Source organism: Mixophyes fleayi, chromosome 5 (genome assembly GCF_038048845.1).
Source record: "Mixophyes fleayi isolate aMixFle1 chromosome 5, aMixFle1.hap1, whole genome shotgun sequence".
Lineage (NCBI taxonomy): Eukaryota > Metazoa > Chordata > Amphibia > Anura > Limnodynastidae > Mixophyes > Mixophyes fleayi.
The window spans coordinates 275561330-275584436 of record NC_134406.1 but is presented as its reverse complement, the minus strand read 5'-3'; the positions used below and the strand labels follow the sequence as shown (position 1 = coordinate 275584436).

Here is a 23107-nt window from a genome sequence, read left to right as displayed (position 1 = left end):
GCATCTCTCAGACAGGGGAGCGTCCTGTTTTTAGAATTAAAAAGGGTCATACAAAATAGACATTATACCGTGTTCACAAAACATTGTGTAATGCGAAAAAAATAATAATGTGTTAACAGCCAATTAACACAAGAAGAAAAGATCTTTATTACATATGGTGGAGGATTCATAATGGTTTCCGACGATCTTTAAATGTTGCTTCTCTGGCCTGAAACTTCCGTGATTGTGGCAGAAAAAAAAGTGAAAGAAAAAGAAACAAAGAATCTTTAGCCATATTTACAAGGAATGATTGTCGGCTTGTTGGAGAAGTAATTTGGTGAAAGAAATTCTAAGGGGCCGATTCAATTCTGCCGCGAATAGCGCGGCGTTAACAGTATTACCATTAATACGGTAATTTTAGCCTGAATTTCATCTCGCAGCTCAGGGAGCCGGGAGTAAAAATCCACCGTTGAAATTATTGTATTAACGGTAAAACCTTGTTATTCTCGACAGAATTGAATTGGCCCCAAAACTTTCATTTCTACGGTCTCCATCTTAACAACTTTTGCAAAAAGGACAATTGCCCCATGTTGTTAAGTCAATAACAAGCAATGTAACCCCTTTTTATAAGCTGCGCACTATGTAAGTAATGTAGTCGATCGCTGTCCTGGGTTGGTAAAATAAATGCACGTTTTGTTTTTGTTTTTTCCTGCTTGTGTGTTGCAATGAATACATTGATGTACCTGCTCCCTGCCTGCTTATTTATTGTCGGAGTTTGTATGTTGGGTGCTGGTGCTCTCCCAGAGGGGGGATCAAGTGGCATGTGGGGCGCAAATTGTGCCATCTTGACCCCTGCCACAAAATGCAGACAAAACCTCCCAACTGTTCAAATTTCAGCGTGGACCGTCCAGAGCGTCATCAGAAAGTACCGGGTTTGGCTGGAATGGGGATGGGGCTCATTTGTGTAAATGTTGGAAGGTCGTCTGCGTTCTTAGGAATATTACATACCGGCTCCGTGGTTACTAAGGTATGAGACACCTTTTGTCGTTCGTTCCTCCTGTCTTCATAGGCTGCATTCTGTGTGCAGGCGCGGAGTCCATTGTCATCAGGGCAAAATATACTTAGCTACTGAAACTGAAGGAGATCTTAATTAAATAAATAATTATATTTAGATAAGTAATTAAATATTAAGTGCACGTAATGAATGCACTTTCTTTTAAAATTATTTAATACTCAGATATTTAAAAGCCATTTCAAAATAAAGAATAAACTGTTACAAGAAAGTAAAATAAATATAAAGGATAAACCAATGAAGGGGCCGCTGCTTGTGGTGTTTGTGAGGTTGTGCAGGTAGCAGTATATTACAATGATGAATTTGTAGAAGTCTGAGATGTGTATTTCTGGCCCGTAGGTGGACTGGCTCAGACCCAGGTGAGCCCCTGTGTTGTAAGCTCAGAGGGTGGGAAGTTCGTGTTCCTCGCCGTGTGCCTGGTGGTTTTGTTGCAGAGATAGTAGAGGAAGTGTTGTGATGACTCCTCTGACTCTGCATTTCCTGGTGCTCGGTGCAAACACTTCATTCTCTCCACTCTGTTCTGTCAATATCGCTGCCGGTCCCCCTCTGGCTCGTGCCCCAGGCTCGGGGTCCCCAATGCAGTGCGCTCATCCACAGGGGTGATTCTCTGTAACTGGGCCGATAAGGTGATGGGGCCCAGTGAGTGGACGATTACCCTGCATCATAACCAGGTAAAGTGTCCTTACAGGAACAGCATCAATCTGTTAGTCTGCTCTGTCCTGCAATTATTATTATTATTATTATTATTATTATTATTATTATTATTATTATTACTCTGAGCTTAAAGTGTGTCCAGGAATCTGTTCACCTTTTTGCATTTTTGTGATGATAATGTGACCTCCTAAACACACAATCAGCCCAATGGATTGTTACAAAAGATCAATATTCACAAATACAGGTAAAACGTTGAGTAGAGGAAGATTTCAGATAAGGACGCGCGGGAAGGATATTTTCCACACACATCAGTCTTCCTGTCATCGTATCTTCATTGGCGGACACGCCAGGAAGCCAATCTGAGGTCTTCTGGGGGGACGGGACTCCCGGGGACCATTGCTTGCGCCGGCTCATTAGTAATTACCTCCAATCAGACCATTGGAAATTCATGGTTTGGAAGACTTCACATGTATGATTGTAAAGTCTCTGTATCTTAGGGCCCATGCAAGGGCCTTGAGGGCCACAGTCGTTGTGCAAGTCTACATTTGGTGATATGTTCTGGTGCTTCGGACTCTGCAGGCTAACGCTCCATGTTTGGCTCACCAGACAGTACCTGTGTGATATCTTACTCACTGATCCAGTGTAATATGATGAGATCTCACAATGCAGCATAATCACTGGGATCTGAAAGCTGATGGTGACAGAAAACATCTCTGCATTAAGATTTTGATCTGTTATATTCTATATAATAATCTGGAGTTATAAGGAAGATATAACTCTATAAGTATTATTCCCCTTATTGGTGGAGGCTGAGCTGCTCAGCTGCAGAGAAGACAGACGATCAGTGCTGTGAGTTGGTCCTCTGGTTGCACAATACATCGTCTCTCGTTGTGTGTACCAGATATCTCACATTGCTTCTGTGTATAATCCTCTGTGACAGATCTGTACATGAAGTGAAAACATAGTGAAACTAATGAGCGGTCGGCATCCTGCTCAGAGTCGTTGTGAGAGTGATGAGTTTCTGAGGAACTGTTCCTGGTTGTTGTTTGCAGTAATTATTGTCCTGTAGGTTCACTGAGGATAAAACAATAGTTTATTACCTGGAGTCGTCCTCATCAGAGCGGAGATCATTGTAAGGCAGCTGCTCGGGGCTCCCACCATCAAACCCCATCTCTGTCCTGCTGCAGAATAACTCTGCATGGGGCTGTTGGTGTACCCAGCGCTGTACAGTGCTGGCTGTGGTTGTAATACAAGAAGTGTGTGTAAGCTTCTACCTGGGGCTTAAAGCTATCCAAACCCAAGATACAGATGAATCTGATGTGAAAAGGCCTCATGTAACAATGTGACATTATACGTTATATGTGTAACCGTGACAGGGGTAACATTGTATCTGTACCTCATCTTGTTTCAGCTATCTGTAGTTCTACTAATCTCCTGCAATATATAATGTATAATTAGCAGCTTGTAACGTAGGTTCAGTGGTCCTTTAAAATTGGCTGAAGCTGCCAGGGTTTGTATAAATCTATTCACCTATTAGTAATCATTCTGTTCAGAGAAACTTTAACCTCTATGTTTTAGTAATGTAAATGGCAGCTGCTCAGGCTATAGATTGCTATGGACACGTTGTAACAGGAAGTAGTGAAATCTTGTATTGTACAAAACTCTATTTATTAACAAAGACCATTCAGATGTGAGCGAATATGTATTGTAATTAGCAGGATGGGCTACAATGTATCTATCTAGTTTTGCGATATGTAGTGTTTCAGTAATACTATCCTTGTAATAGACTTCCTCCCCCATAACATTGTGTGTTATATTATCTCTCTACATAGAAGTATAATTATAATACTATATGTGGGTGCAGTAATCCCCCCGTGCCCCCAGCTGTGTTCTGTTGGTTTCAGGGATCCCCCAGTCTAGTCCTAATTGAACACAATGACAGCTGAGATTAATTTGCCGGTTGTGATGTAGATCAGAGGACTCTGTTACAGGAAGATCTGGAGATAAACGCACAGATCTGGGTCTAGTTACAGACATGAGATGATACGTTGTGGAGGAGATGACGACACTGTGATAGGGTCTCCTGTATGGAGCAGAGGGGTCTTACCACACGTCGGAGGTCGTTGTCTGTATATAACATAGAGATGGTCCTCAGATGATATGTGTGATAGATAACGATGTATGTAACAGGAGAGCGTTCCCATGATATAGATGAATTACCACCTGCCGATGCTGTAACGTTTTAGCCGCCACTTTGACTTTATGAAGCAGATTGTGAACCACTGATTGGTTATTTTGACATAGACTGTATAAATCCCAGATCACACAGAATCTCCTACATACTGATTGGTAATAATACCATCATCTGACAAGGATATAATTCCACCTGATCCAATCATAAGCAACCAAATGGTCAGACTGGGTCTTGGTTTCCCACCTTTATGGAATGAACAGGTCATGCGTCAGATTATTATTGATCATGTTGGTAAATGCGCTCAGAGAGGACTTCTGTCGTCCTCTCTGACCGGACAGGGAACCCGGACACTGCAGCGATCTCCTCTAGTTTGGCCGCCTAGGTGGGTGTAGTAAATGGGACCCTGATCGTAGCACCAGGCCCAGTGGAAGAATAGGCCCAACGGACCAGGTTTACTGCGGTTGTACTTTAACCTGCCTATGACGGGACGTTCTATGGGAGTCTGGGGGTCAATGTAATATTACCCCTGACTCATCCGCAGCCCCCGAGGGACGCTCTGTGTTAGTAATATCCTCGTTATCTGCTGCACACGGGCTGGGGGCCGACTTGTCCCAGCATTGACCAAGACGGAAGATGATGAGGGACATAAAGTCATCAGGTAGAATATAGGACATTAGATCTTTATATAGATAAATCTAGGTTTGAATTGTTTAGTTCCCATTAGACATAATTACAGTCAAACCCCAATTTATGTTTTTTAAGGGAACAGGAAAAATTAAAGTTTTGTAAAAATGTAAAATGAGGTAAAAGGCTCCAAACACATAAACACAACGAGGCTGAGATGGTAACGATAAAGATCTAACTCTATTATAAATAATGCAAGTAGTAACCTTATTATTACAGGATTGCAAATGTATCTATAGGTCTGGTGAGGTGAGGTGCCTCCGTAGTAGGATGATTCCTAATACTGACAGTCACCAGGGCAGATTATTAACTAAATATATATATCTCAGCCACATGAGACATCGCTGTATAGGTTCTTCTCCATGATTATGTCTCCTGACCACCATTTAATCCCCTTTTTTCGGATGTGGTCACTGCAGGTAGATTAATATCTAGGGACAAGTACCAGAATTATCAAAATTTCTTCACGAAAACAAACAATCCAAAAATTACAAAACAATAAATGGGCTTTTGAGAAATCCCTCCCCCGCCCCCCCGCCCCCCATTGCAGGAAGAGATGCAGTAATGTCAGTGGGGATGATTAGGAGAAGTTGTGACACAAGGTGCAATAAGACCACAGTATCGGCTGCTGGTACTCTCTGTCAGGAGCAGGAAGTCCTCCTTGCATCACAGATCTCCGGTCTGCTGTACAGAACTCCCGTCACTTACCGTTATCACCTTCCCCAAATAAATCTGACCCCTTTTTGCTTTACTTCTTTTTTTATGTGGGGGGAGAGGGAGGTTAATCTTGTGATGACCATTCTGTGTCTGTATCTATATGTAATTCAGCCACTATGACATTACCTCTCCCGTACAGATACACTGCACACGAACAAGTTGTGTATTACACAATGTCTCTGGTACAGTCAGTCGCCTCTCATGTTTGTGTTACTACTTTATAAAAAGATTTGCTGCACTTTAAGCCAATAACGTCTTTCACATTAGTTGTAGACGTCTACTGTACGCTGGAAACCTTCAGCTTGGTGTTCAGAGCTCAGACATGGGACAGTACTACGGTGCTGAAACGTTGCGTTAGTAATCCAGCGATGCGGATCTGTCTAAGTATAGAATTCCCTGCTCACATCTTACTGTTTCTCTTGCAGAAAGACCTCAATTACTTGCAGCAATGGTTAGAAGCTTTCGTCACCAACTTTGAGAAGATCATCTCCGTGCACACTCTGGAACCCAGAAGGTAGACGTCACAGTGTGAGGGGTTACACTAAAGTTACCTGTTTAATGATGTGTCTGGTTGGTGTCGTGTGAGCGGTTTCCAGTGCCGGGCAGAAAGCTCTTTAATATTTCAGAATGCTGTTGGGAAACCGCTGCGTGATAGACGACAGCCTGTATGACGGGTGCAGCAGTGGTAGCGTAGACTTCTATTAAGCACTTGTTTGTTTCAGCAACTATCCTGCTGGACCTAGATACTGCATGCAGCTTGTGTGACACCATCTGGGTAAAACACAATTACTTCAGTAGGAAAGGTTTGTTAATAAAATAAAATTACTGGGTTTTTTTCATGGCTTTGCCGAGTGCTGACTTTTTAGTTTTCTTTGTATTATACAATAGTGACAGATACTTCTAGGTATTATAATTGTGTTGTGGGGATTGTTCTCCGAGCACCTTGCTGTGTAACTGCTATAAGTAAACTGATAATTATGTGGAAGAACTGGAAGTTTGACAAGGATGGGGTCCTTCGAGGATCTCCTCTATGGTGCGAGCGTTGTACACTGTCCCTGTAAGGTGCCAAGTTTTGGTCTATTTGTGTGGAAGCGTTCACCTTCCCCGATTGTTCCCACCCGGTTGTCCTCTGTCGTCTCTCCATTGCCCCATCCTCTGAACCCTCTATGCTCCCCATGATTCACTAGGATGTATTGACAGATGACTGGTTCTATTAACTGAGAAGTTCCAACTTGCTGAAACACGTGTTACTCTTTTTTCAGGCCAGAAGACAATGCCTCCGAAATCCCAGTCTTACCCCGAGATGTCCTAAAGGTCCTGAGCCAGCAGTTGGGTGACTGTGCCGGGGACATAAAAGGAGATGTGAGCTTGAACCAGGCTCTTCGTCTCCTCAAGTTCTTCATCATTATCAGCAGGTGACAGATTATTATTATTTTTATTATTATTATTAATATTATTATTATTATTTCTGAACACCCTGCCTTAGTGGTGTCTGTTTGCTGGTTTTGAAAGTGGCTCAGGACTGTGTCGGACGTCTTCCAGGTATCATTAGGTTTCTGTATATCAGGGTTACCTGGGAGAACATTAAGATCAGGGAGCTCAGAACGAACTGAGGCTCCAACTTCAGTCTCGTTAGAGTCAACAAAACATTTAAGTCTACAGAACTGTTGACATTTATACAGCAGCTCCACGGTAAACGTCCAGGTTACCATGATAATCCTGAGCCCTTCTTCATTGAAGCGTCGCTACGGGAATTTGGAGCCCATTCACCACCAGAGCTGTTGAACATACTAAGTTTGCTGATTTAGAGTACAATGGAGAACAACCCTATTTGAGGGTGTAAAGTGCCCCTGTTGCCCACACACCAAGGAGACAGCTGGATCCACACTCGTAAGAATCAGCCTGTTAATTCACTTAGTGTCTCAGGGTTTCTACTGTAAGCGCCACAGAACTCTGCAGTGGCAATATGGCTGCCCCCACCGTGCGTGCGCTTTAGAATATGAGTGAATGGTGTGAATTTTACATCCCAGGCGTGTGTGAAACCTCTCAGCGGGTTTATCCAGGCTCCGGCTCTGGGCATTAGTAATACAGACTTATAATGGTTAATCTCAGTAAACAGTCTGTATAATGTGTGAGTTATAAATACCAGTGTTGTCTGTTACATAATAACACAGGAGACGTGGGTATACTGCGAGGGGGCGTTCACTGAGCTCCGTATGCCGGAGCTCTGCACCCCTCAGTTACCATGGAAACCAGTCCGGGCTCTGAGAGAGGTGGACCCCAAACCTAGTATTAGAGGGTCGGCTGATATCGGGGAAGCGTTGCTGGTTTGTGACATAGCGGCTGCTTCTCATATCACACAGGAGAGTGATGTTCTGCAGTATCTCGGTCTGTTATGAATACTGTACTTATTATAGAGATTCACTGTGTGTTATGGAGTCAGTATCACAAGGGACCGACGTTAAATATGATTCCTGCAAACTGTCGGGGGTACCTGCTAATCTGAATATTAAATGTTGTGTGTAGTTACCAAAGATTTACCCAATATCCGTTATTCCTCAATTCTGATTTGCAACCTGGAAAATGTGATGTAAGGTTCCCACAATATAATAATGATATGTTATACAAGGGGGCCATCTTAGCAACATTAAGGGCCCCCCGGGCAAAGCGGTGCACTCGGGCCCCCACCTACACAACCACACACAGGAATAAAAATGTATAATTTTTAATAAAATTAAGTTTATATTTATTGGTGCAACAAAAATCAGTGTTTAAACATTAAAAAACATTCTGTACAGCTGTGCCTTGATACATGGGTGAATAGATTTTTTTTTCTATTGGGCCCTGCCTAAGGGGCCCCTATTCTAACTGCCCAGGGGGTACAGACAGCGCTGGATACAAGGGGTCCCTGTGAGAGCAGTATTAAGTCTCAATCATCTAGAGAACCGGTGCAGGGATCGGACTGTTCATTTATTTATGTGGTTTCTATAGATTCATAGTATTGTACAGAGATATCCATAGGAGAATCTTCCTTACAACCAGTGGTGGTTCAGTCTGTTGAGGACGCGAGGCACGTGAGGCACACGAGGCACACGAGGCACATGTAATGGACACTAAACAGCAGACATGTCAGTCCCTGGGTTACTTATAGTATTGAGACCTTTTCCTTCGATGGCCTAGACTCCGAGTGGTGAGACATTGTGTGCACTCTGCCATTGTACATTTAGTTCGGTCTTCGGGGGTGCAGACATTGCAGTGATCCCGACCTTTCACAAAACCAGAAACTTTCATTAAAAAAATAAATAAAGCCGTTTAGACCAACCCCAGAGGTCGTCTTTACACTCAGTATAATGGGATTTTTATTAATAATCTTATTATCATGCGGTTTTCTACACAGGGGGATTGCCCGCTTGTAACGTGTGCTGAAGCAGAGCAAGTTTTTGTTGGAAAGTCCCTATATATAAATACCTGTGGTGTTTTTTTGGTTATATCCTGAAAAACGAATAAACGATTTCCCATCCATGCAAATGTGCCAGGCCTAGAAATCCCCATTCACCACCTGTACCCTCTAGTGATTATGTGGAGGGTAATAACGTGTTCATCAATACCCCAGTCCTATGCGCTCAGTTCCGTACCGTTTCTGGGGGTGACACCACCATGTCCCTCTCATTATAACTGATGTATTGTTTTGCAGGAATTTGGAGAATGTAGAGAAAGAGAGGACCCCGGTTTTTGTGTGTGAGGTGATCCATCTCCTGACCGCGTCCACCATTGAGGTGAGATTCCGCTCCTCTCTCTGATACATCCAGGGGATGTACTGCAATCCATCGCCTGTATTGTATGCGTATCTCTGAGCTGTGGGTTTATGGAGACTCGTTCTCTCCCCATAGCTGAAAAGACCGACCGCAGAAGTTCAGTTGGAGAGACAGTCTCTGACAGAGGAGGTGGTGATCTATGCCCTACACCTATGTGAGTGTCTCTTCGACCCCTACCAGACATGGCGGAGACAGCTTGGAGGGTAGGTGAAGATGAGGACACTGATCACGAGGATTATGGCTGCTTTACACTTCTGAATCAACATATATATATTTTTTTAATATATAAATTGATGATCTTTTCTACTTTATTACTATTATTATTATTGTTGTTGTTGTTTTATTATTTTACTACTGTTCCTCTTCCTCTTCTGCTACCTCTGGAATTTGGGGATCGAGCTCAGAGAGCATGTGGAGGAAGATGGACCCGATGGGAGGACTGGTGGGGGCGCATCTGATTAATGCAACGGAACGTGACTTTATTATTTTGTCGTTCCCGTAGGGAAATTGTCAGCGCAAAAGAAAAGAGTAAATACAAGTTTTCTCCGGCGTCTCTGCCTCCTGAATTCTGCACCTTTTTTCAAGGTAATGACTGTGCTGTCCCAGCGTCCGATCACATTATATAACCCTATAATACATTGGGAGACTGGCCCAGGTTCACTAAACCAGAACCTGCAGCGCTGCAGGGCCATCTGCACAGAAGACATTGTGAAGCGAGTAGTGTTTAATAACGTTTCCTGGCCGCCTCTGCTAGAATTAGTCTGGAGCCCCCAGCAACGGGCGATTTGTTTTTTATTTGTGATTTCTAAAGTGGTCATCGGTTCTCTTTGTTTTGTAGATGCCTTTCACAATGGCGACAATCTCCCCGAAATGGTCAAGCTGCGCCTTGTCCACCTGTACGGGGCCATTATTACCGGCTCTAAGGTGAGGAGATCACGTGGGAGACACGCTACATACACGTATGACCTAGGTTCTTGTTACAAATAATACTTGTATGGAAATTCCATTTTATACATTTGATTTTAAATGTTTCCTTCATCTGTTTTATTTCCACATATTTCTGCCGTCTTCCCTGGTTCTATGGTCTTACGGAGCCCTCGGTGTCATTCCCGGCACTTAGGTGTTACAGTATCACACCGGGACTGATCATCCTTGGTTCTGGTAGTGGGATGGATACAGGTTTAGCTGTAGGACAGGACGCAGTGTTAGAGTATATGGAGTAATCTCGGGTGACGGCCGGTACCTAACGGAGACCCTCGGGGGTCCGGTTCTCTTTAATCATTACTGATATGACTTGTGGTCTACAGGGGTCGGTGTCTTTTGCAGAGGATATAAATATTTGTAACAAATAAGTGCAGTCTAGATGGACCTGCAGGTCCCAATTTTGCCATTTAATTCTGTGTTTCTATGTAACGTGCTGAACCGGTCCAAAAAGACCCCAGTGCTCTGCGTCTTAATATCGCTGTGTAGTCTTATTTGTACAGGGGACAATATCCACCGTCTGATGCCCTGTGTGTGACATGTCAGAGGGATTCTCCACCTCCAGATGAATTTACTTTTATTATTACTAAATACATTGTGCATTGTATATGCTCAGCTCTGTGCTTTTCACCAAGATGTCGATCATCCAGGCAGAGATGATTATTTTGCCCTTGCATATGACAACTGACAACGATGCGGATACCCAGAGCTGTGCTGTGTGGTTGACAAGGGTGGAAAATAAACAACTCTGCCTGAAAGATATAAAGACCATAGTGAAACACACAGACAGATGCACAATGTATTAGTAAAGCTCATGTACGAACCAGTGGTGAGAAGCCCCTTTGAAGTCACTGTGGTCTTCATGCTGTGGAGGATTCTGGGGGTCTGAATATATACAGCCTCAGGACCAGGGGATTGGACGGAAGCCTTTGATTGTGTTTTGCTGACACTTGTGGTGAGTGATGAGGTCGGAGGAGACGGTGTTAACCCTCTCAGTGCCGCACAGGTGCAGGGTACACCTGGAGTCACCTGTCATTGGCTTTATATAGGGAACGTTGTGTAAATTCAGTATCTGAGTAATATCTTCACTGCACTTTATATTGTATAACTGATCACTGCGGCAGTTTTGGGTTCAGTGACTCTTAGAAATGAGCGGAGTAACCAGGACGTCCATTCTCTGAGCCCTGGAGACTGTAGCGGGTTCTATTAATGGATGACCATGGTGGGTACGGAAGTGTCTGCTCTGGGGCAGCTCTGTGACCCCCAGCACCCGGCTGCCGTTAACACCGACCTCCTGTCATTCTGGTCAGTGCCGCACAGACAGCTCTGGCACACCAGGGGCCCCGCAGTGTCGTGAGCGCAGCGCCACACCAGGGGCCCCGCAATGTCGAGAGCACAGCGCCACACCAGGGGCCCCGCAATGTCGAGAGCACAGCGCCACACCAGGGGCCCCGCAATTGGCACATCGCCCACCGTGATATAACGAGTTGCAGTAATAGAAATAGCTAAAGAACAGTACAAGAATTTTTTTACCCAGCAGGACATTTATATAATGAAAATTGTTTATACTTTTCATGTTCTTGTAATAAAACAAGACACTAGGAATGAATATCTTTCACCTGCTGTAGCCGCCATGTGTGTATTTAGGGGCACTAGAGATAATAGATCTGTGTAACACTGACACATCTCTGTGGTTGTATTACAGACCAACGCGCTGCTCATCATCACTCAGGCCTCCGTGGACGTCCTCATGTTGGTCCTGCAGGGCTGGTATGTCAGCCAGGACGCCAGGAACCCCCGAATCCTGCAGCTGACTCTGGATTGTCTCATATCCATGATCCATATCCTGCACGGCAGCAATCCCAGGCAGCGGAGGGTGGAGATCAGATACATCCTGGACAGTTACTTCAAGGTCCTCAACTGTGACCGGCCCCTGTACTCCATGGAGAGAGTCCAGGGGCCACAGTGGGAGGAAGGGCTCCTGTCCCTGCGCATCAGCATGCTCCGTACGTAATCACTGGATATTGTTCTGATAAGGATGTGATGTCTCTGCTGGGCAGTGGCGGTACTGCAGCCACTGCGCAGTGGGGGGGGGGGGGTTGGGTTACCCAAACCTTGCTATGAGCCCATAGCTGCTGCTGGCTGTATTTATATTATTATGTTTATTCTCTGTTTGCTGTTACATAATAGTCAGAGCTGCAGCGAGTGGTGACCTGTAAAACCTCAGATTAAATGTCACAACAGCCGGCTTCCTGTAGTAATGACGACACCCTGGTACCGTGGTGTAATATGCAGGACCACGACGTGTGCAGTATGTTACACATGTTTAGTCTTACATACATGACATTTTGGAAGCTTTAGTTTGATACAATCATTGTATTTTTATTTTACCATTCAACCCCTTTCCTTCCCAATAACTGAGGTCTACGTACGATGAGGGAAATATTTTTTTTTAAACATTTAATACATTTTTGTTTTGCAAAAACTTTTTCTTTTTTTATTTCCTTTTAAACTTTGGAGGTGACCCAGTAGTGCAATGGATCCTCTCAGCACATTACACTAATAGGTCCAGGGGTAGATTTATAAAACCTTCTAAAAAGGTAAAAGTGGAGGTGTTGCCTGTAGCAACCAATCAGATTCTAGCTGTCATGTTCTAGAATGTACTGGATACATGATACAATCTGGTTGCTATGGGCAACACCTCCACTTTTTCTTGTTAGAAGGTTCGATAAATTATATGCAACATCCCAGGTCCAACAATGGCGCCACAGCCGCCATTACCAGACTTGGGTCAGCGCCTCCATCCTAACGTCAATCTACTGTGACTGGTCGGTAGCCGGTTAGAGGTATCTGAGCAGACGCCTTATACATAAGTTACTTGTATTGTGTATTACAGACCATGTTCTGGGAGGAGCATGCTGACTGCTGCACTCTGTGACATCATTGTAGGAAGGTTGTCAGCTGTCAGGACATTGGCTCTCAATGATCACATGACAATAATGTCACAGGATGTTCAGCCCACATAATTGCATGTGACATATTTGCAAGAAGCACTAAATAGTGAGAGAGAGTGACACAGTTTTATAGCCGATTACAGAATGTGATCACTCCCATAATACATACATTATTACATGTCTGGTATAAGGACATCGATGCGGCTTTATGTGGAGGTTTCCAGAATACAACTAGTCACCCCAGTATAACCCGTTATCTTGACCTATAAGTAATGAACAGCATGTGCCCTGTGCCGGTTATATTCCTATGTGTAGTACACAGTGTTCTTCTCTCTATTCCTGGGTTTTAGGAGCCATCCCTGAGATGCTGCGATGCAGCGACCGCCCCGTGCTACAAGCCGTCTTCCTCAGCAACAACTGCTTCGAACACATCATCCGACTCATCCAAAACAGCAAGGTAGGGGCCGCAGCGACCTGCGCTGTAGTACAAAGTGTCCGTAAGAGCGAGAGATCCCTGAACCTTCCGCGCTGAGCCTGGAGACCGATTTCTTCCATCAGAATTTCTCCGATTTGCAGTTTCCTCCCTCAGGCTAAAAAAAATGTGAAGTTCTGTGACACCAGTAATGAGATGTCCTCCGGGAAGTTCAGTAATGAGTTTCTAACCAGTTATCCTCATCACCCTCCTCAAATCCCCCCCCCCCCCCCCCCCCATGTCTTCCATGTCAGGGCGCCCTCTAGTGGCCACTCATGGGTAGTGTGCACACCTATGCTTGCAAGCTTGTAAATAAACATGTAACTATTAACCTGACCGTTTCTGCAGCTGACTCCTATGGTATCATGTTGTACATAGATCCCTGTATGGTGTCATAGTCTCCTTCCCTCACCTCTGTTATTCCTCAGCCACCCGATCCCCTGTCCCCCACCCCTTGTTGTCTCCTGTCAGTATTGTGCTCTCCCTCCACCTCCTGTATCTGTATTATTAACAGCTCCTGGTTCACGTGTCCTCTCTAACTCCCCTCTCTGACAGCTTTATTTGAGCAGTGGTCTCCGGCCAGAAGAGAGTGATCTGACCACTCAGTTACTGACCGAGCATGATATCATGAAGGTATTCCAGGGTACTCCCATCTCCGGCTGCACGCCATTTGTGGTAACAACGTGTGCTGCTTTGGCTTCTAAATAAATGGTGTCAGCGTGAGGTCCTGGCAGGAACATCCAAGTGTAGCCAATCAGAGCTCTGCTTTATCAGGGTGTAGATCTCTCACCTCTCCCTAATACACAGATCTCAGGACACAGAGCCCTTCATCTAATACACAACCGGTACTGTGTGATTATAGACATGTTCTGGACACGGTGCTGCAGGTCACACTGAGGGAATATATTTTCCACTGTAGTGAAGCCGTTTCCTCCAGTGATGATTATCTGACGCACCTTCATGAACTGGTCTGACTGGTTTTGCACTAATCGTTGTGCAGCTGCTGAACAAAGACAGAGGATTAGTGATGGTTGTGTAGATGTTTGTTTCTACAATCTGGTGTCATGTTCATTTTTGGAAGGGTCACTGCTTCTAGTAATGTGCCTTATACCCCCTACCTCAGGTAACTGTCTGCCCTCTGCTAGTGTGTAACTACCCGTTGTATTACCCTGCAAGATTACTGCCTGCGACAAGCAGCTGTTCTCTGTTATCAGGAGGTATCCAACCCTCTCACAGGTTTATAACTTGTGGTTTTACCCTCTTTCTTTAACGAGGGATATGTGCAGCCAATCAGACCCTTGTTGTTAGAATATCAATCACTGGATTAATAAGAGCTGATTGCTGCTGGGTTATTGCACATTTCTTATTTTACATTTAGTTAATATTCTTTTCCCTTTGTTTCTCCCGACATGTCACTATGTCCTCTATAAAAAGTTAATTTTGAAGATTTTGACCAAGAAAGAAAACACTACTAATATGTCTTGTATAATTCCACATAACATTTCCTCTATGGAGCAGAGTGATACATTTACACAGAGATGGACATTAGACTTTCATTATACAAGAGGCGCCAGACCTGACTTCTGGCTGTTATTTTTATCACTTTAAAAGAATTGAGAACTTAATAAAACGTATAAATACACTGGAATATCTACATAAACATTGCACAGTTCATCTCCAGCAATGCTCAGCTGTCCTGTTACATAACAGGAGCGTCTGAGGCTGGCGGTGGGACAGGCGCTCTCCCATCGTACATTGATATTAGTAGGTTTGAATTGAGATGCAAAATAAAGTTAATAAGAAGGATTTGGTGCTTGGATAGCTGTTCGTCCTTTCATTATAATATGTAAGGTCCAGTAGATTGATGTATTCTTAGACAGCATCTTGATGTGCACAAGATGATGATAATAATAATGCCTCAATTTATAAAGAAACTGGGCACATATCTATAATTTGTATGAAGCACCTGGTACCATATCATTCTCACGCTATTCATATGTTGGTGTCTATTAGTTTCCTGTATTCATTGTAATCTTGTTCATTGTTGCTGACCAATGTTCCCGCTAAATAGAGCAATCCAGAAAGTGAAGTGTTAAAAAGCTCCACCCCGATTCTGCATGTTCAGTTTTTAGCATTTCCAGATCAGTCAGCAGCGTCGCTGCCCCTAACTAAGATTTTCATAAAATGTTACTTATGGTTTCCTTAGACACAAAATTATGCTGTCCCAGTATTTATAGAGAAAGACATTAACTTCTGGAGGAGAAGGGAATTTGAAGATACTAAATAACTGATTTAAATCCATTATAGCCTTAAAACCAATAGTGTTTATTATATGAATTGTTTATTTACCCTTAGGTGAATTTTTACGTAACTTTGCCAATGGCTAATAGCCATGATCCCACTGCTGACACCATTTGTTCTATGCTTCTTTGTGTCTAATGATTAGAATGTGATTTTTGTCTCTAAAAGTGTAATCTCACTTTGTCAGTTACATCTCTTATATGGTTAGTATTGTTATATAGTGTCATGTGACTTTCCTGTGAATGATGACTAATTATCTGTGATATAACTGCATGTGTTGTGACCTATTGTGTGTGTGTGTGTGTATGTGTGTGTGTGTGTTACACTACCTACAACCCCCCCTCCCCCCCAAGGGTCCTGGCGGTCTCCAGTCCTTTAGTTCGCTCCTATGTAATCAAACGTGAAGAGCGGCATAAAGAGAGAAGGTAAATATCAGCCCCCCGAGGGTTAATTAAGTGTCGACAGATGTGTCCCCACGTTCCCCATCTATCACCCGATTTTACCAGACTCCTGGATCACTCTGTTGTTCTGTGTTATCCTTCTATCCATGTAATCAGGATGTAGTATGCGTGTATATATTATATTCTATTATATTATATTCTATTATAGGAAGGCAGATAGTTTGGTGACAGCTAGTATGTTAGTGTTATGTGTTTTACTTTTACCTGATCCAATCAATGTGCAATCTGAAAAACCTTGGTTTGAACTTCTGCAGCTGATCATTATTATTTCATTATTAATAATAAGATTATTATTATGTATAGCAAGCTCTGCAGCCCAGACTACGAATTTTTATATGACATAATAATTTTCCCTTCTCCTAGTACTTTAACTGACACGAGGTGACCTGTAGTGCAATAATCGTCACTTTTAGTGTCCTCTGCTGTTTCCAAATATTAGGTCACAGCTTAAGCAGCATCTGAGGGAGCTGGTAAGACGCACTTATTCCGCTGCACCACTTGATGGCGCTGCAATACCAGGGTTACAGAGGAGCTTGTTACATTGGGGTTGTTTTTATTGACATTGTCCCGATGTTCCTTTGCCCTCATGATTAATTTAAAACCAGAAATAAGTATAAAATGTGAATTATCTTATGAGAAACATGGAAAATGTTTTATTTTATGAAATTGATGATGTTTAAGTGTTCGGGGATTGGATTTTGGATGAGATGTTTACACTTCTGCACAGTGCGCTTCTTCCAGCTCTCCGCACATCTAGGCACAATACTAGTTTGCGGCCCCTTGTTGTGCATTTGGTGGAATGCCTTAAGTGCATTAGTGAGAGGGGTGTGTGTACGTGCGAGTACGTTTCGTAAATGAGATCTACAATCTGCACCAGAAACAAAAGCATAGAGGTCTCCCGCCTGGAGATATTCAGCATTACATTGTGTGAAATCCATTGTTGTATTGTGTTTGTTTCCTATGTGCATATTGTTAGCTCACAGCTATAGTCTGTACTCCTATCAGTCGTATCAATGAGAGTATGTGGGATAATGAATCGAACGTTGGATCTACCGGTGCTGCCGTTACCTGGTGCATTCCTGGCTATCAATCAATCATGTTGGTGTTGCGGCATGTACCATGATTTGGTGTTGCATGGTGATGGGGGTTCTCTTCCTGGTCGCTGACTAAAAGTAAACTCGCTCCGTGTCTGCTTGTTGTTTAGGTGATTGACAGCGATTCGGACGCCATCACCGTTAACGCTATCGGTGTATTGACCTCAATCATGAGGAATTCTCCGTCAGCCAAGGTAAGTGTTTCTCGGCTGTACGTGTGCGCTGTCTGACTGTTTTACGTTCTATACGTTAAGAGCTCCCGAGCAGCCTATAGCATTATGTTTATGGGGTGAGAATAGGTGCAAAGGCAGATTGGGTGCAACCATCAACTCTGAAAGTAGATTCATCTTTAGGTTATAATCCAGGTCAAGTGTCTGAAAGAGATTATTGTACATTGTCCATCTGTTATATTTTCTATTTCTTTTGAATTTCCCATTGTACTTGCCCAGATTCCAGCTGTACAAAAACAGATTGTCCAAAGACCAGAATTAGAGTTGTCATAGAGATAAGTGTATAATAGGCTTCAGATTGTATGAACATATATTTCACCTTCCATGTGTGTACAATACAGATCCAATCAGATTGCTCTAGCTCAGTCTGATCAGATTGTGTCTCTGTGAGGTCTCTGGTGAATGCTGCATTCTTGTGACTATCAGTTCAGACTACAGATTAGCTGCATCCACTGTATGCGGGTGATGGGTACCGTTAAATGTAATAATATCTATACTAAAATACTTTCCTGCCTCGTCCTCTTACGGCTCCTTCAGGGACAAACCTCCCCGTGTACCCTGCTTCCACCGTCTGTGCCCCTCTCCCCCGCTCAGATGTCTGTCTGTGTCCCCACTTCTCTTGTGTCCTGGTGAGAAAACAACGCTGGATAGTGGGAATGTTGCTGGAGATCTGACACAATGTTGGGTTCATCATAATACAAAGTGTGCGGGTGACGTCAGGTCTGATACCTGTAGAACAGCGATGTGTCAGTCTGTATGTGAAGCCTGTTTGTCATGGAATAAATGACTTTTACACCATTGATGTCTGCCAGCCTAGAACTGTGTTTTGTCCATTTCAAATGTAAATGAACTGTAAGTTCTTTTCCCCTGTCCCCTCTGTAAGGAGGTATTTAAGGAGCGGATCGGGTACCCGCATCTCTTTGAGGTTCTGAAGAGTCGCAGTCAGCCGACCAAACGTCTTCTCCAGCAGCTACTGAACATGGTGATTATTGCTTCCAGCTGTTAGTGTTGTCTATATCCGAGTGCAGTGAGATGACTGCTGTGCAAGGCTGTGGTAGAGACAGTGACTGCAAATCACATACACAAATGAAAACATTAACTTATATTTATACATTGTTTTCGTAGTATCCCTTAAATAATCCCTGTCCTATATTCTGTTTTACTCGCTGTTTTCGCAAGAATTCCTCCTTACATCTGACTTTGTCGTTTTGCCCCTTCCAGGCTCTGGAAGGTGTTTACAGCTTAGATTCTAGTACTTGTATCCAGAACGAGCAGCCGCTGCTAATCCTGGTTCAGTGGATCCCAGAACTGTCTCCGAGAGATCTCCAGATCTTGGTATCCGAGTGGTTGAACGACGTCTGCGACTCCTCGCTGAGGAACTGCATGACTTGCGTACAGGCCGGAATGGTCGGTCATATACTCTCCACGCTACGCAGCGAGACGGAGTTGGATGGAAAATGTGCGGAGAACTTGATTCATCTGCTGCAGGTGCTGGGACGTCTCTCCATCCGGCCCAGCGAGCTCCGGGACCTGCTGAGACTGCTCCGGGCTGAGGGACACTGCAGCCACCCGTATGCCACTCAGGTCATCCGTGCGCTGTCTTCCATGGCCAGGCAGGATGGGCCGGAGAGGGCGCTACAGTATTTTGACTTGACCCCCAGTATGTCTGGTATCATGGTCCCGCCCATGCAGAAATGGCCCGGTGCGGGGTTTGCCTTCCATGCCTGGGTCTGTCTCATCGACGATGTTAGAGAACCGTCGCCGACCGGAAAAAGGCGCAAACAGCTGTACAGGTAACACACCCGCCGTAGAGAATATGTACACTCACACGTCGTCTTCTGAAGTGGGAGCTAAAGTGGCACAGTGGTTAGCATTGCTGCCTCATAGCGCCGGGGTCATGAGTTAGATTCTGACCAGTGTGTACTGTGTGTGGAGTTTGTATGTTCCCCCCTTGTTTATGTGGTTTAATCCTCCTGGGTGCTCCGGTTTCCTCCTATACGCCAAAAACCTGCTGGTAAGTTTATTGGCATTTGACAAAAATGGACCCTAGTGTTGTGTTGTGTTTAGATTGTAAGCTCCAGTGAGGCAGGGACTAACGTGAATGACTCTCTATGTGCAGTGTTACGTGATTTATATAATTAAACAATGATATACTAAAGTACCATAGGGGTGATATTATAGCACATCGGTGTAGATTTATAAAACCTACTAATAAGGATATGTGGAGGTGTGGCCCATAGCAACCAATCGAATTCTAGCTACCATTTGTCCAGCACATTCTAGAGAATAATAGCTAGAATTTGATTGGTTGCTATGGGCCGCACCTCCAAAAGGTGCTTTTGCACTTATCAACCAATCAAATTGCTTTCATTTTTCAACAACACTTGGCAAGTTAGTTATAATGGGATTGGTTGCTTTGGGCGATACCACCTGTTTTCCTTTGGACAATGGTGCTGGATCCTACTGATCCCCAGTGTGAGAAGAGGTCATTGTCCTGCGAGAGATGGAGGATTATCTCTATTACCCCTATGACTGACCCTTGTTTGTGGATCAGCTTTTTCTCAGCCAGCGGGACGGGATTTGAGGCTTTCTTCACCACGGACGGGATGTTGGTGGTGGCAGTGTGTACCAAGAAAGACTACATGACCGTGGCACTGCCAGAGCTGCACTTCAATGACTCCATGTGGGTGAGTCTGATTGGATGCCAGGGGGCAGCAGGGACCCTGCCAGTGCTGGGCACTCCTTCTGCCCCTGTCTATAGATGTCTATGTACAACATTGCATTGTCATGTCCTAAATAACCTGCATTAATTACACTAGTGTATAATCACCTGCCCATCTACCTCCTCCTGTTAGTGCCCTTTATCTGTGGTTTTCATACAGTATTCTATAACCCATATATTGTATAACAATAGATTGTAAGCTCTAGTGAGCAAGGGCTCCTCACCCTCTCTATCACTATTGTTTCTGGTTCTCCCTGGAGAGTGTGTTGGTAATATATAAATACATGATACTGGTAATCTCTGGTTATTATTAGAATTGTTATTCTGCAGCCAGCGAGGGGATCAAAATGTACAATTTGTCGTAATCGCAAAATTATTTCTTATATCTGTTCGTGTTCCTTCCTGTAGATATCACTAACAGCCGATCTCTCCTACCTGTATGTTGCTTGTTGCTATAACATTCTCTGCTTTGTAAGTTTGTTAATTGAGTTAGAGACCGCTGTGTTCCGGTGCGTCGTCGCCTCGGTGGCGCTGTGTTCCGGTGCGTCGTCGCCTCGGTGGCGCTGTGTTCCGGCGCGTCGCCGCCTCGGTGGCGCTGTGTTCCGGCGCGACGCTGCCTCGGCAGTACATAGCAGATGTGTGACTTGGTGTAGGTGCCCTTTTTAGTCTGTCTTTATTCATTTATCTTTAGATAAGACCAACATAAGAGTCTCAGTTTAGAGGATTGAGATTGTTACTTTTAGATATAGATTGAAACTTGTTTGTGTGGGACCCGGCTTAGACACATTGGGTCTGAGTCACTTAGGAGAGCAAAGCAAAAAAGGAGTAAGTTTTCTCCTGGACAAACCATGTTACAATACAAGGGGAGCAAATTAGTTTATTATTTTGCACATAAGATAAATACTGGCTGTTTTTCATGTAATACACAAATGCTTGATAGATTTATTTTTACACTGAAATTTAAAGTTGTTCTAGGACATGTCCTACCCCAAATATAAATCTGTCCCCACATTTTAAATTTACCTCCCCTCCAATGCAACATGGTTTTGCCCAGGTGCAAACTAACTCCTAGTTTATGCTTTCCTCTCCTTAATGCCCAAGGGCTTTATTATTAAAATGCATTGTGGCTTTTTATTACTAATCCTGCTTGAACCCCTGTTATTATTTAACTTTTGGGGTATATTAAATCAGTGGTTTCTGCTTTGTGTGGCAGCATTGTGTGGACATCGTGCACGTGGCTGGACGTCGTCCTTTTGGGCAGAACATGGTGAATATTTATGCCGACGGGCAGCTGAGGAAGGTGGCGCAGCTTCGCTTTCCATCACTCAATGAGGTGAGTTTTGGTCACTTTTTCCGCTGTGGGCAGTCCGAGGATACGGTAAGTATCAGCCCACGTGCACCCGGCACTATGTGATTCTATGTCTCCCGTGATCCTATTTTTTGGCAGGAGAATGCCTTAGAGAAAACTGGTCTCTGTGAATTAGTGCAGTCACCCTGCACAGGGGCATTTAGAGAGACGGATGATAGCGGACAATGTCCTTCTGTTCCCCGTCCCTGTACATCCACATTATGTACAAATACTCACGTGTACACGTGGTCTCAGTAACGTGGGCTGTGCTTACTGAGATGCCGCGGTTTTCTGCTGAGTGACTGTTGTATGAGACCTATGAAAGCAGAATATATCCACGGTCCCGTGTTCTGTGACCGTTTTGTACTGGATGATAAATGTAACGAGTTACAGACGATGTAACACGCTGAACTGTTGTTAAGTTGATGAACCAGAAGCTGCTTTCATGACCCACAGCTGTTGTTGTCTCTTATTTATAGTCTTTCACCTCTTGCTGTATCGGGTCAGCCGGTCACCGCACAACCACCACCGTCTCCACCTCTCCATCCCATACCCCGGACCTCACCTTCGCCTCCCACTCCGCGCTCAGCCGCTCCCAGTCCTTCCCGGCCACCTCCGTGGGGCACGGGTGGGGGCTGGGGGGCGGAGCACAGAGCCCGCGGGAGGGCCAGGTGTGTACCATTGTGGCGGGGGCCCAGGACACGGAGTGGGGGACGCCCACGTCATTAGAAGGCCACCTTGGTACTGTCTCCATCTTTCATGATGCCATCCAGCCAGTTCATGTGAGGGCCCTGTACGAAGCTGGTAGGTACCATAAGGGGCGTCCTACAACAGGTTAATGACTCAGGGTAAATATCTGCTAAAATAATGCTTGTTAGATGGCGGGGTCTATACTTTTATCTCGTCTGTCTCTGCATACTTTTAAGGGTAATTTCCTCAATCTGCTGATAGAGGAGTGTACACGTTACACGCGTGTGCGGACTGGTCTTCTGTCCTGATTTCCAGGGCGTGTGTGTGTGTATATATGTATGTGTGTATATTAATGTCAGTAGCGCCCCCCTTTGGCGAAAGATGAGAAAAATGATTTCCACTGTCAGTAGAAATGTGTATATGATAAGTGACTGTAATTATGTTCTTATTACTCCACCTTGTGCTGTGTCTGTGACCGTATAGTGACTGTTCTAGAAATGTCTTATTACACAAACGGAGTAATATCATGTTACACAATAGCAATTATAGTCTATAAACATTCTTCATTTCTTGTTTACCGACCAAACTTTGTCTTATTAAAAATAAAGTACCAAAAATACTAATAAGGCAGCGAGTTAATTTTTTCTATGATTAGGCCTCAGAGATTAACCAGTTAGCGCTCACTCAGTGGCCCTTTACACGGAGGGACGTGAGCTGTAAAACACAGTGTATGGTAATG

General features: G+C 44.2%; 1 protein-coding gene across 1 annotated transcript in view; it reads left to right on the top strand.

Moving 5' to 3' along the window:
- The window catches only part of NBEAL2 (neurobeachin like 2), a 96174-nt gene that overhangs the window by 35921 nt on the left and 37146 nt on the right, over positions 1–23107 (top strand). Inside the window, 15 exon segments of the mRNA XM_075214174.1 lie at positions 5726–5814; positions 6563–6715; positions 8995–9076; positions 9191–9318; positions 9618–9700; positions 9954–10039; positions 11802–12102; positions 13401–13507; positions 14078–14155; positions 17489–17572; positions 18492–18590; positions 18830–19401; positions 20163–20295; positions 21544–21663; positions 22158–22482. Of these exon segments, the coding sequence (XP_075070275.1) occupies positions 5726–5814; positions 6563–6715; positions 8995–9076; positions 9191–9318; positions 9618–9700; positions 9954–10039; positions 11802–12102; positions 13401–13507; positions 14078–14155; positions 17489–17572; positions 18492–18590; positions 18830–19401; positions 20163–20295; positions 21544–21663; positions 22158–22482 (2440 nt within the window).